This window comes from Spea bombifrons, chromosome 8, assembly GCF_027358695.1.
Source record: "Spea bombifrons isolate aSpeBom1 chromosome 8, aSpeBom1.2.pri, whole genome shotgun sequence".
In the NCBI taxonomy this organism is placed as follows: domain Eukaryota; kingdom Metazoa; phylum Chordata; class Amphibia; order Anura; family Pelobatidae; genus Spea; species Spea bombifrons.
In genome coordinates, this window is record NC_071094.1 from 9,927,230 (window position 1) to 9,941,447 (window position 14,218).

The 14,218-nt window shown below is 38.4% G+C and overlaps 1 protein-coding gene across 2 annotated transcripts in view; it reads left to right on the top strand.

Moving 5' to 3' along the window:
• The first annotated feature begins 2,412 nt into the window (after positions 1-2,412).
• The window catches only part of MVB12B (multivesicular body subunit 12B), a 45,023-nt gene continuing 33,217 nt past the window's right edge, over positions 2,413-14,218 (top strand). The window contains exons 1-2 of one of the 2 annotated variants that reach the window (XM_053472802.1): positions 2,413-2,547; positions 9,294-9,416. In XM_053472802.1, coding sequence (XP_053328777.1) covers positions 9,306-9,416 — 111 coding nt within the window. In that variant the 5' untranslated portion in view covers positions 2,413-2,547; positions 9,294-9,305. Of the gene's footprint in view, positions 2,548-2,616; positions 2,719-9,293; positions 9,417-14,218 lie in introns of those variants that run through there. The other variant, XM_053472801.1, reaches the window with a different exon arrangement.

Genomic DNA, 14,218 nt, shown 5'->3' on the forward strand with positions numbered 1-14,218 from the left:
AGGTGACGAGAAGGATCAATGCAAGTGAATTTGTTTGGAGTTGAATGGCGTCTATGGCATAGCTTCTTCCTTTCTTCTGATGTTTGTCTGATTGCCGACTTTAAACAAAGAAGAATTGAGCCTCAGGCTACAGAGTCTGTGCCATGAATAGGATCTCTCAAATAGCACAGCCCCCACAGATGGCCCTATTATAACTTACTGAGATGCCTGCCATAAAGACCACAGGGGACAGCCTACATTAACTATTTCTGTGCTGGACAAAGTTGGTCCCTCTGTCGAATTTGGTCATATCGACACACTTCTTGGTAGTTATTTAATTGTCAGTTACATCACAGTAGTGGTGACATCACAATATCACGATATTACCCAATTGAGAATTTTATATATATATTTTTTTTTCTGTCCACGTTGATGATGTGACGTTAACAGCCAACATCCTAAGTAATGAAACTTCTCGTAAGTGAGTGATAAGTATAATCGTCACTCTTTTTTTCAGCTGTGCTAACAGGGGTTAAACAATGGTGTCATAAAGGCAGTGACATCATGAAGACCATTCTGATGATGTTCACTGGAGCTGTAAATGGGAAGGGTTAGGGGAGTGCATTGGTTATGGGAGGGGGAGGAAGCAAGAGACAGAGAGGGTTTCAGATCCACACAGAAGAACCTAAGGTATGAGAACTGTAACATTACTTGCTTATTCACACACAAACATAAACACACATTCACAACATTCTGTATCAAAATATAGTATTTTTTCTAACAATGTTTTACCAATCATACAAAATGTGTTAACAAGGGACACATTATTCTCTGAGTACTTGACCCCCATTCACACAACACACACAATACCACTTGGCAGTTCTAGCCCCTACAAGGAGCAATGGATATGAATGGTGTGTGTAGGGCCAAGAATAAGTGCACTAATGTAAGGGACATATGTAAGTTTTAGTGCCAGTTAAGACTTCAGCTTATTAATAGCAAGGATTTTAATGGAACACTTATCTATTGAACAGGTTATAACATTTTTAACGGACTACCAGTCTACCAGTACAGATCAAGTGTAACCAGATTGTTATTTTCCTTTGAGAAATTAATACATTTTTAACAATTTCAAACCTCCTAATGTGTTATCACAATTCTCTTTTTAGTGGTATGTGTAGTGTATTGTACAATGTCCATATTGTCTCACAATTCTGGATGTCTCAGGAACTAATAGTATTAAATACAAATGCATTCTGCTTGAATAAAAAAAATAATAATAATATATATATGTATATATATATATATATATATATATATATATATATATACATATATATGCGCATAATTATAGACGTCGGTGTTTTTAACCTTAAATGCTGTAGTAGTGATTGCTCAAAATAAGTTGATCAACTAATATTGTTAACTAGATCATTAATAATAGTACAATTTTAACTTGCCAAAAATATTTAAAATGTGTAGTTGAATCTATGGGAATACATTAGAAACTTCAACTCATAGCATAGTGCTAGATGAATGCAACAAGATACTGTGGTCTGGCCCTGTGCGAGGATGAAATATGAGTGTGGGCCAGATCAGATACTGCAGGAGAATAACCAGTGTCTTTTGGCTTATTCTAAGCTATAAAAAAGCTAATTGTGTTAAATCAGTTATATTAAACCAATAATCTATAGAATATTTAACTTCTGAAAAAATGATACCCCCTTTATCACTTCACTTTAGTGACACAAAAATAAACTTGGTATTCTGTTCAGCATGTTAGAATTTCTAGTTGTAGCATTTATCACCACAAGAAAGACATGTTGGCTTTTACTGCTGATTTAGCATACAGGAGCTTAGGAAAGTGTATGAAATATCATATATTTTAAAATATATACATACATAACGGCCAATAAATAGTAATGCAGATGTCCTAAAAGCTCCATCACCAAAAAGGAAGAGGGATATTCATAGTGGCGTTTGTATCATTCCTAATAGTAATATTATATTATCATATTATTATATCTTGTATCATTCCTAGTAGTGATATCATATTGTCATATCTTGTATCATTCCTGGTCGTAATTATCATATTTCATCAGAAATTCCAATCAATGTAAATAGTCTGTGGTACTTTATTAGAGTGCTAGCTCTGCAGCTCAGGCAGCTGCCCTTTAAATGTCAGATGTGTTCCTTACCCCCCTTTTAAAATAATGCCAATAATAGAAGTGCACATGCAGATGCGTGTGTGTAGAATATATATATATCTATATCTATATATATACACATATATATATATATATATAGTATAGTATAGTATATATATAATATATATATACATATACTGTATGATGGAAAAAACTGCAGTTATGCATCTTGGCCACTTGAGGCTGCATCCTTCCTTTTGCACACACACACACACACACCCTCACATGGTCACAACACCTCGTCAGTACTGGTTGCAGGGGCTAAAGTTTAAATGCCCAGGGGTGCCTGATGTAAGCATATGGACGTCCGCACAGCTTGGACTGGGATATTGGGGCATCTACCCTGAGTGACAGCTACTGGGTAAGGCTCTTTCCTCCTTTCTTGCATGTGTATAATCTTTCTTTCTTTTTTTTTTTTTCGTTCAGCCTCTCCCCCCCTCCTTCCCAGACCTCCCTCCGCTCTCTCCCTCCTCGTCTGGCAATGAACAGCTGCCTTTGCATGAAAAGAAGGGACGATTTTCCACGCTTAACAGTTAAGTGTCCGTTAGACCCCAACCTAATGAATAAACCAGCCCTTGTATATTCGTGTTTAACCCTTTAAGATCCGGTGGGCAGTAGTAAAAGCAAAATGTAAGCTTTAATATTCATTTTTATTTCAGCTGTTTTGCAGAAATCTAGCAGGCCTGAGCCCATCGGATTGTAGGCTCGCTTAACCCCTTAAGGGAGAGACCACAAAGAGAGACCTGTGTTCTCCCGTTTAAAGGATACCCAGGCATTGTCAAAAACAAAAAATGCAAAATGACTCAATTTCCTATGAGTGTTTTTTTTTTCTCTCTCTCTTTAGACCTCCCCTATTCAGCCATCCTTCCTTCCTCCAGTTTCCACAGAAGCCATGCAGGGGTTTATCTCAGGATTACTGCCCGTGAACGGCATGTAAATAATATAGCGCACAACGGGAGAATGCTTTATTTAGGGTTTTGGGAAGCCGTACCATGTTCCTGTGTGGTGACTTGGGAAGGGAAAGTGATCCCCATAGTGAATTCTATTTAAACAACAAAGGATTTGAAGAAGATAACGGGCAGTATTTGTTGATAAACAGAAGGAAGTGGGAGGCCTCTTTATTAAGGGCCTGGCAGTCGTAGATTAGCTCTGCACATATCTGGGTATCTATACATTTATTTTAGCATCAGCATTTTTGCTAGTGTCTATCAACTCATAAATGCACTTTATATAGATAATGACATTCTTCGGTAAGCTAGCCTTTTGTACGTTTGTATTTTTTATAATATATATATATATATATATATATATATGTAATATTTATGTATATGTTTGTATATACTATTTATATACACACTCTTGAGGGCTTAACCCTTTTATAAGGGTGTATGGTAAACAGGTATTTCTATTAACCCTTCGTACTGCTACCTAAAGAGAGTGACTATGTACATCCTGTGTTTCTCATTGTTGATGGAAGATGTCAGTGCAACACTTGAAATTTCAGCTGATACAAACTTTCTTCTGTAGTTCAATGGAAATAATTGACTTTGTTTAGAGCATAGTAAATCTTATATACAGTTTGGAAAATCACGTATACAGTTGTAGATTTATGCAGAGTGTAATAAAGCATTCTTGGTTTTTTTATAGCTTTTTATATATACTTTACCATTGTATTTGGTAAAAATGGGTTATTGGAATGTTCATGTTCTCTAACCAGAGAAGAGTAACAACTGTTTGATGTATCTTATTCTTTTCATTTTGGTCCTGGAAAAAATAGGTGCATGAATTAAGGGTTTTTAGCAATTTATGGTCAAAGATCTGTCTTGACTAAGGGCACTAGAATATAATGTCAAGCCCTGGATGCACAAGGCACAGGTCTTAGTGCTGCTTCACAGCAGTGGACTTTGGCAGAACACCCACTGTAGTGTTAACATTAAACCACTTTGGCCCGACCATATATTGCTAGCGCCCCAAACCATGACTTATCGAGTAAAGATGTCTTTCTCTGTATGTCAATGCGTATATAGATAATATACCGGTAGTTTATATTTTATAGATTTTCATTTTCTTTTCTTTTTTTGTTGAATGATTTTAATTTCCTTCCTTGAGACGTAAAATATATAGCTTGTATTATGTTGTGTATATTTTCATACCATTTGATATTATTCACTTAGGAATGATTGCATGAAAATTCAAGATCTGTCCTGATGGTCCTGTGTCTGAACTCTACGTATGCTTTTCCCCCAATTGTTCCTAGAACTTTTGAAAGCGTAGCTGGATTCTGCTTAATGCAGATGTGGCATGTACTTGCATTGCTACTTTTTAAAGGGCACGTATCAGTAGCTTCTCCCATCTATTACGCATACACTGCTGAATATAATGTGTCCACTGTAGCCAATCTCCAAAATATGTTATATGTTATCATTTATTTGTAGGGTCAATGCTCCCTGTAGTAGCTCTATAGGCACCAGAATCACCAGTCCTACCATTGATGCCCTGATTTAAAATGCATATAGAAAGCACTTCTCCTGGCCTCTCTAAGTGTGATTAAAGGAATTAAGTACGATAATTGTTTCATTGTGGCTTCACTTATATAGTAACAACAAATGTGTAATATAGCTGTTTCCTGACGTGTCAGTGCTGTAGGATTAACCACTTGCCCTTTCCAATAGTTTTTGTAATGGATGTTGAAGTACATACATTTCTCCTTATCATTTAATTGAAAGTAGACTGCCTGTTTTTCTGGGAAAATGTTAACGTTTTGGTGATAAGGAATCAAAATACTGACAAAAAAAGATGCATAAATACCGCTGTGCTTTTTCCCCCCCAACTGATACAGAATGAATTATAGGGGTTTAATCTATCCATCCCCTGAATGTAAATAGGACAGTATTATGCCATATGTGAAATGTCAAAGATCACGTTTAAAAAATAGCTTCTCGTGAAATAACTTTCCTTAGAAAAATGTAATAGTTATTAATAACTTGCATTTTTAGACATTTGTTATTAAGATGTGGTTGACATAAAGCTACAAATTGCACTCTGTTCCACCTAAAGAAATACAATACTTTGTTTCAATGAACATAGTTAAAGACGTGTGGTCCACAAAGTTGTATTTTTATTTTTTTTAATGCATGTTAAAGTCCATTTTGCGTGCATTACCCTGTATTTTATTGCATGGAAATTCCTTAGGAAAGTTAGAAGATGTATTGTGGTCGTTCAAAAGTCATCTAAAGTATAACATTTACCTTTCCCAGAAGAAGAAAATGTTAATCTTAAAAGAATATGTAAATATTTATATGATTGCTGTGTCAAACCAGACCATACAGTTCACTATATATCCCTTCTGCTTGACCCAATGGTTTCCCTGGGATCCACGCCGCTTTCTGAAATATGTGCAGTCATGTGGTACAAATTCCTGTAACGGCGTCCCAAATATGATCTTGTTTCCTCCGCGTAAAGGTTGTATCTTGGGTCGCTCTGGTTAAAATACTTTAGGGAGTTACTTTGATGTTTTACTTGCGACTCTTAAGCTTGCCAGCAGGGCCCTCTTTACCTAATGTTTTGGGACGTCTTAGTTTGTCAGTTCTAGGTTTGTCATTATTTTTTTGTAGCACTGTAAGAAGTGCTGCGTAAATTGTTGGCACTATATAACTAGAAGATAATACAATTTCCGTAATCGGTGTATGCACTGGAGTCCATTGTGCTTGGATTACATTACATTAATTTCTAAAGCGCCCGTAGACAAACTGGTGCAAAAGGAGAAGCTTAAAACAGTTGGATGCTTAGATGGGGACAGGTTGATAGGGTCGTGATGATCTGTTGAGGTTGTTGATCGTTCAGATTGTTAGAAGGAAAGGTTCTCAAAATGTCAGAGAGCTTTTGAAAGTTCCGAGGGAGAAAGTCTGACAGATCAAGGGATTCCACAGGGGTGCAGCATAGGTAAAATCCTGAATATGGGGGTGAGAAGAGGTAATGACACTAGAAGAGAGACACAATTCATGAGGGGAAGAGAAAGGAGTAGTTAGGGGTGTATTTGTATAGGAAGGTTGAGACATAGACTTGGTCTGTCAGTTGGATAGTGGAATTGTCAACAGTCAATATGTCAGAAATTGTGGACAGTGGGGATAACCACAAATTCAGTCTTGGAGATGTTGAGCTCCATCCATGATGCAATTTCAGAAAGACAGTCAATGAGGCGAGTTAGAAGAGAGGGTGAAAGATCAGGAGATGAAATATATATTAGAGTGTTGTCTGTAAATAGGTGGTACTGGATACCAAAGGAAGATATCAGATGTCCGAGGGAAGAGGTGTAGAGACCCAAGAACTGAGGCCTGAGGAAGTCCAACAGCGGTTGGGAGAGGAGCATGCTCCATTGAATGAGACACTAAATATATGGTCAAAGAGATAGAACTTGAGCTGTGTCAGACAGATAGGATGGACAATTGGAGAAATTAGATATCGAACAAAGGTACTAAGTCGATTTGATGACTGTCGTGGGGGAGGTAGTCCAATGCACTGCATGTATATATAAACTGTCTGTAAATGCGCCATGATTTTGCCTCCTTTCCTGCTGGGTTGTCTATTGCCTGAAATATCCTGGTGTACCTTGCCTGTGCGGGGTTGGGTTTTGCGGCACTCCGGGCAGTCTGCAAGATGTAAAAAATGTGAATGATAAAAAAACATTAAAGTGGCAGTAGCTATACTGTTTTATCTTGCCCCCACTGCAAGGGGCTTAATGGCAAGGTATATTAATAGTGTTTTTTTTTTGGGTGTAGTATATGATGAGTTCTGGAATAAGAAGTGAGAGCCACCATAGTTTTAATGGTGGGCATATATGCTACTTTTTAAATATGGTAATACAGTACAATACATTACCCTAGCTCTCCAGTCCCTTGCTTGGATGCTTTGATTCAGGCCAGCTTAACCCTCTTTAATTTGGTTTCCCCAGCCTGTCCAGTAGGCTAGTTTACTGGTGACCCAATGGCTTTCACTATGAAAACAAATACATAATGACTGAATAAAGTGGATATTGACATCCGCCCAGTGGGCACTGGTTTAGCGGAACTTGGCTTGGGTTTTCTGAACCTGAATCGGTGAAGCGCTCACTTTGCTTCGCTGATCCCTGAAATAGGAATTTTAGGATGACTGCCCTTTTTAATAGAGACTCATACCAGTCCTTGATTTCTACAAAGTTAATTTAGTAATCCTCTATTTTGTTGCTAACGTATTGGTTTAGGAATTCTGCCAAGCTAAATATTTTCAGAACATTGTAAAGATGTGCTTATACCTTTTTTAAATCTGACAAGGCATAGCTTCACTTACAGTTTTATTAATGGACATTTTGCTGCCGGCTTCCAGCGGAGTTAATGGGTATTGTGGATGTACTGCTGTGAAAGGCCAGTGGCTCTCAAATTCAATGAAGCCTTAATAAGCCAGTATTTTAATGCCATCACTGCTTGATCACAGGTGAATCAATGAGAACATAATAAATGAACAGTGGGCTCTCACCTTAATTGTCTTTCTGAAAATGTTTAGGTTTTAATGTTATGTAGCCTTGTCACTGAATCACTAGTGCAGGAGTTTATAGCTCCTCACACCCACTTGAGTAGTAATGGCAAATTCAAGATAAGCTACTATATGAAGTTTGCACATTTTGGAGTAGATGTAAGCAGGATTAAGTCCTTTCTTCCAAGCACAGGGTGTGGTAGAACTAAAATGGTAATTCTAACTTTTTAAGTATATCTCCTTTAATGGTTCACCTTGAGAATGGCACTTGACGTCTTGAAAACCAGTTGGTGTATGGTGGACTGGAACTATGTGGTGTTGATATCGTAATATGCCTGCTAAATATAACTTTTGAAACCATAATGGAGGAGTACGAGGCTTCTATGAGGTCAATAGATCAATACTTTACAGTTGCCTTTTTAGTTCTATCACATCCTGTGGATATCATTGGAAGAAAGCTGATATAAGTTACATCCCAAATGGTTCTACTTCATATAGCGGCTTATCTTGAATATATCCCTGTCGCCTCAACAGTGTATAATCTCAGAATGTGTTCATACCCAGTAATAGTGGTGATAAATCCGTTACTATACATTTATTATTACGTTCTTACCATGTAGTTGCATGGAGATCCTGAAAGCTGGCTATGTTTGCCATATCTAGGCGCTTGGTTTGAGACCTAATGTAATAAGCGTTAATTATGATGTCCTTTGGGCGACTACCCATGTTCCATAAGAAAATAGGAATGATGTATTTTTAAAAATGGTCTTATCATCATAGCTATCAATGGAATGGTCCAGTCAGAAGACACATTCACGTGGTTACCGTGGTGATGAGTCAATTTTTTAAAGCTGCATTAAAATACATTTTTATACAAGACTCCCATCTTCTCTACATTATTTTTTAATGGTAACAATGATAAATAAAACCATCTGTGGATTTTTTTTTAACTGGATCAAAATGTCATTCCCCAGAGACTCTGGAAAATATATATTTTTCTGTGTTCTGAAAACCAGTTCCTGTTTCCATTAGTCAAATACAAACAAACACGGTTAATGCAGTCGGTTTGGTTGTCTGTTTCTGTAAGCAGAAATTCTCTGTAGGTCTCATCCTGCTAAGTACGGTTAGAAAATATTTCAAGATACAAAAGAAATTGGCTGAGAAAGGGGTTAAGGGGTTGAGTGCTATGCAAAGTATTATTTCTAATACACAAGAAAGATATTAGTCAAAATCAGTAATTGAACGTATTGAGAAAACTGTTCTAAAACATAGCAAAACATGAAAAATATATTTATATTACATCAATAAAGGCACATATAATTATTTATTACTTTTTAAGAATTCACTTTGGTTTAACGAGCAAAACTCAAGTATCCACAAATGTTACACATTATTGTATATTAAACATATTCTATTGTTTCCTAAAAAAAAATAGTAAGCTATACATAGATGTATTTAAGGTAATGTCAAACGTCGTCTACACTAGGAGAATGGTAGGGTAGAGCTTTGTTCAAATGAAATTTATGTAATTTCTATTATACGATTGTGAAGTGGAAGGCGTGTAAATAGTTGGGTTCAAATGGCTTCTTCTCCCTGTAGGATCACCCTATAATGCCTGAGGTGCGGGACCTTTCTGATGCTTTGACTGACTTGTCCATGGATCCCATCACAGGAGTCGGAGTAGTAGCATCGCGGAATCGTGCGCCCACTGGCTATGATGTGGTAAGTGATGGCAGTCAGAATGAAAATTGACGCTTAGTAGAACCACTCTATGGCTTTATCAGGGCTGTAATAGGTTGACTGCATTAACAATCACTGCCTAGTGATACTGGTAAAGAGGTACAGGAAAATAGGATACCCAGAAGACTGATTCCTGTCTTGTTATTCTTGACTTCTGGGCAACCATATGTAAAGTTGCTGCTTTTATAGCCAGGACGGTTTAGTTTAACAATAATTAAAAGAAAAAAGTGTAATCCAATCAAGCTGGAAGCTGGTTTTCTTGGAAGCTTCTGAGGACATGAATCATCATTTCATAAAATACGTGGAGCTCTGAAGCAGCGTAGCTCATGGTCTAAGATGGCCAGGAGAAAGCTTTATATGTCTGGAATGACCTGGCAAATCTCAGCTGGTGCTTACTTTCCTTTCTTGCCCTACTGTGTACAATGATGTAGACTATGACTACAATGTTTTATGTTACTTTAAATATCAGGAAGGTAATTTTTAGGATGGTTACATTTTTAATATGTCAAATATACTTCATAGTTAACCTAGCCTTGCCTGTGCCTACGTGATATTACTGCGAGTCAGCTTCAGCTGGCTTAGTGATGGTTCCGGGCAGGGCCGGCCCAAGACTTAATGCCGCCTGGGGCGAAGTTTAAAATGCCGCCCCCCCCGACGCCGGGGGGTGGCATTTTAAACTTCTCCAACGCCATTATCTACCCTAACCCCCCCGGTACTTACCTTTAAACAGTCCTGCGGCGAGTCTCCTTGCTCTGCCGTGGTGCTGGCTTGTAATGCTGAGCGCCGTAAATTGACATCACTTCCGACGCTCAGCATTACAAGCCGGCACCGTGGCAGAGCACGGAGACTCGCCGCAGAGGAGAGACAGGGGGGCGCCGAGCGGGTAAGCGAAAATCACTCGGCGCCCCTCTCTCTCCTCCGCTTAAAAAAAAAAAGCGCTTGGGGCGTCAAAGTGCCGCCCCTTCAAAAGTGCCGCCTGGGGCAATTGCCCCAGTCAGCTCCATTGTAGGGCCGGCCCTGGTTCCGGGGATCTAAGGTGACCCCCTGTGTACATTCACAGAAAGTGCCGCCATTGGTTTCAAGGGTACCATTGGTGGTGCAGCTTCTCCTACAGGTTAGTCATTTTATTTATTTTTATAGCTTGAACCATGTATAGTAAAGTAAAATAAGGTACATGCATGGTGGAGGATTATACAGTGAGGGACAGGAATTAAGCTTTCCTAGAGATAAGGCACAGCCAAAGACCTATTAAAGTCTGAAGGTTTACAGATATGCAGTCTGTATGGGCCAGATGGCTCTTGTCTGCCATCAAATTCTATGTATGGTTTCTTTATGTAAAATTGAATAAACATTTTTTTGCCTCTAACTGGTGTGAAATCCTTTGTGTTAGAGAAGTAAGTATGAGTTGCATAGCAAGAACTATGAGGCTAATCCAAATAATTATACTATGGACATTAATGAAAAAAATACCCATATGGGCAAAGAAAATACATTAGATTGTTTCCTTTTACCTTCTCTTTAAAGTGAGATATTGTAAAGGTTACTTAGAAATGTTATGTTATTTCTCACACAGAGAACAGTTGCTATCAGGTGTGTAAAATCAAGCTGATACGTATGCCGTCTTCATAGAGAAACATCGGTAGTAGAATGGATTTTACTAAAGATATCAGTGACTTTAACCATGGCACCATCATAGTATGTCACCTTTGCGAAAAGTCAGTTTGTGGAATTTCTGCCGTTGCCCACTATAAGGGCTATTGTTGTAAAGTGGAAGCGTCTAGGAGAAACAACAACTCAACTGCTACCACCAAGTGGTAGCGTGTAAAAAATTGCCTAGCCTTTGTAGCATCACTCACTATGCCAAAGATCACTATTGTTAGAGGAGGGATAACGGCTGTCTTTTAAATTTGGACTAGGCCTCTTAGTTCCAGGGGAGGGTAACATTAACGCTACATCATAAAAATACATTTTAGACAATTGTGTGCTTCCAACTTTGTGGGAACAGTTTGGTGAAGGCCCTTTCCTGTTCCAACATAACTATGCCTCTGTGCACAAACCGAGGCCCATAAAGACATGATTTGAGGAGTTTGGAGGAACTCCAGTTACGTGCACAGAGCCCTGACCTTAACCCTATTGAACACATTTGGGATGAATTGGAATGCTGAATGCCAGCCAGGCCTTCTCATCCAACATCAGGGCCTGACCTCACATATGCTGTTTTTTTTCCCGAAAGGGGCCAACTTAATATTAATGTCCATTGTCTTGAAAACTATATGACGCGCTCGTATAGGTATGATGGTCGTGTGTCCACATTATTTTGGTCATATTGTGTATGTGTCTGGTGATAGGACCAATGACGTATTAACTCGTCTTTTGGATTTAGATTCATACGAGTTTTAACCACATCTCTGAATTTGTACACATTTTCGAAAATGAGGAAGGATCCCCCAACAAAACAAACAAAAGTGAAGCAGAGAGCTTTTTGCTTTCACTCGCTCTCTCAAGGTTTCCTCGTCTCCTTTTCCGCAGCTCCGCTTTTTGTCTAGCTGCTTCTTGTTCTTCTGTCCTCTTTCTTGCTCTCCTTCTCCAGGAGCGATTCTGCAATAGGACGGCGTCTCTGTACACACCCTTTTTCCTGATTGGAGGAATGCTACAGAGGCTATTGAAAAGGGAAGCTTTTTCTGCACTTCCCATGGAGGAAAGCCTGCATGGAGGTTCGGCCCTTTTGCAGAAGCACTCCGGGAGGCCAGGATAACGCAGTGGATAGCTAGGAGAAGCGGGCCAAGAAAGAAGAGGGAATACAAGAAATGGGGCTTTGGAAAAGGAGTCGGGGACCTTGTGAGAGAGCATGAGGGAAAGTTCAGTGTTTCTGAATAAAAAAAGAAAAGCCCTCCGAATGTCATCCAAACCATAAGGACAGGAAACAATATTGACCAAAAACGAAACTAAAAATCGAATCGTTTTTGGTCAGTGTGCAACAGTAGTTACTGTACTCTGATCCATTTTTGGGCTGGGGTTGTTCACCTCTAGCCCACAGTGCACTTGGCGTGATCCTAGAATGCAACATGCATATATATATATATATGTATGTTTATGCAACATGCATATACATACACACCCTGCTCAACAGGATAGTAAAAAAACAAACAAATTTCTTCTCTTACAGGTTTTAAGTTTTTGAACATATAATCTTCAGTTGCAGATAAGGGGGCTACTTTAAAGAACATGTCATGATGGATCACTTTTACTATGCTATTATTAATTGTTATACATTTTAATGATGATAGCCGGGCTCTCTCCACCTAATGTATCGGTTTGTCTTGGTCTGTCAATTCTAGTCTTGTCATACCCCTTGAATATATGTATTGTATGAAGCCCTATGTAAACTGTTGGCGCTATATAAATAAAAGATTATTATAATTGGAAATATGTTGTGTTGTATGAAAACACTGTACATGGTAGAACGGGTAAAAAGTTGAATTGGTTGTGAAGTTAGTTTGATATTTCCAATTATTCATTCACTAAACTGGGCACATTCCTGGTTTGAATCAGAGGAAAAAAGCTCTAGTTTATTTTTAATTCTTATTCTCGACTGCTTTTTTCTTTCCCTCCCTATGCCTTCCCTAGCCCCTGGATGCTAGGCGTCCCTCCTTTACTATCCATCATCTCTGTCTTCTCAGTGTATTAAGCTCTGCAAGTAACATATTTTACAAGCTTTGTTCTATGAATAAATGCTAATCCAAGTAACAGCAGTTTAAGCCTTTATGTGGTTTTCTTGACACTTTAATCTCAGCTAATGGCAAATAATTTTCCTGGGACCCATTTTTTGTTATTCCAGACTTTTTAAGTGCAGTCTTTTGTGAGAGTGCGGATAATATTGCTTATGAAAGAAAAAACGAAAAAATCTAAATTCTTGTGTGTGAACCAAATGTTTCTAAGTATCCGCCACAAATATGGCAATGTGGGATGTGCAAATAATCAATAAAAGTACATAACTTAACTATATGGTCCACATATTGATGTTGCAAGGCATCCAAATCCTCTTTAATCTCCCCCCCCGTATATAACCGTATATAATTTATATGATCTACAAAGATACTACTTATTGAAAAGTAGGTAGCAAACATTTGAACCCCTGTCCACTCGCTCACCGCTGCTGTGTACCCACAACCTCTGCAAGGTGTGACCAGTGCTAAATTTAATTTCTCCGGCTCCCTGATTGGCTCCAACAGCATGTCAATCAACACTACATTAATGTCAAAATCTGGTCAAATTTTTTTGAAAAAAAATAAAATAAAATGCCCTTATCTTATGTATCCAGATGCTCTTTAGTGCTTTTACAGTATAATAAAGGGCGGGTACAATAAGTGCAGTCATATAATAAGTATAATAGTTATACAGACATTTTGATTGGGTACAGTACATATGAACACATTCAGAATGGAGGCCCCTAGAGCTCAAAGCGCAAGTACCCTACTTAAGGAAAATGGATATGCTGGACTCATAAGAAAGCAGGGAGTCTTAAGTTGGAAAAAGATGCAGCGTCACATTAAAAGCTTACAGCGTCTTGGTGGTGGCTTCTTCAGAAGGAAACCCTACCCAGCATACAAACTACACAGTTCTCTTTATAGGAACCCTGACGTACATCTTTGTCACAAGCATTTACCATTTCTTTTACAAGCAATATTATCCTAGATCTACACCTTAATAGTGTTAGCGTTGTGTGACGGATTCCTTCGCCTGTATGGTCATTACTGAACCCGCTACTATCCCAATAAATAGAG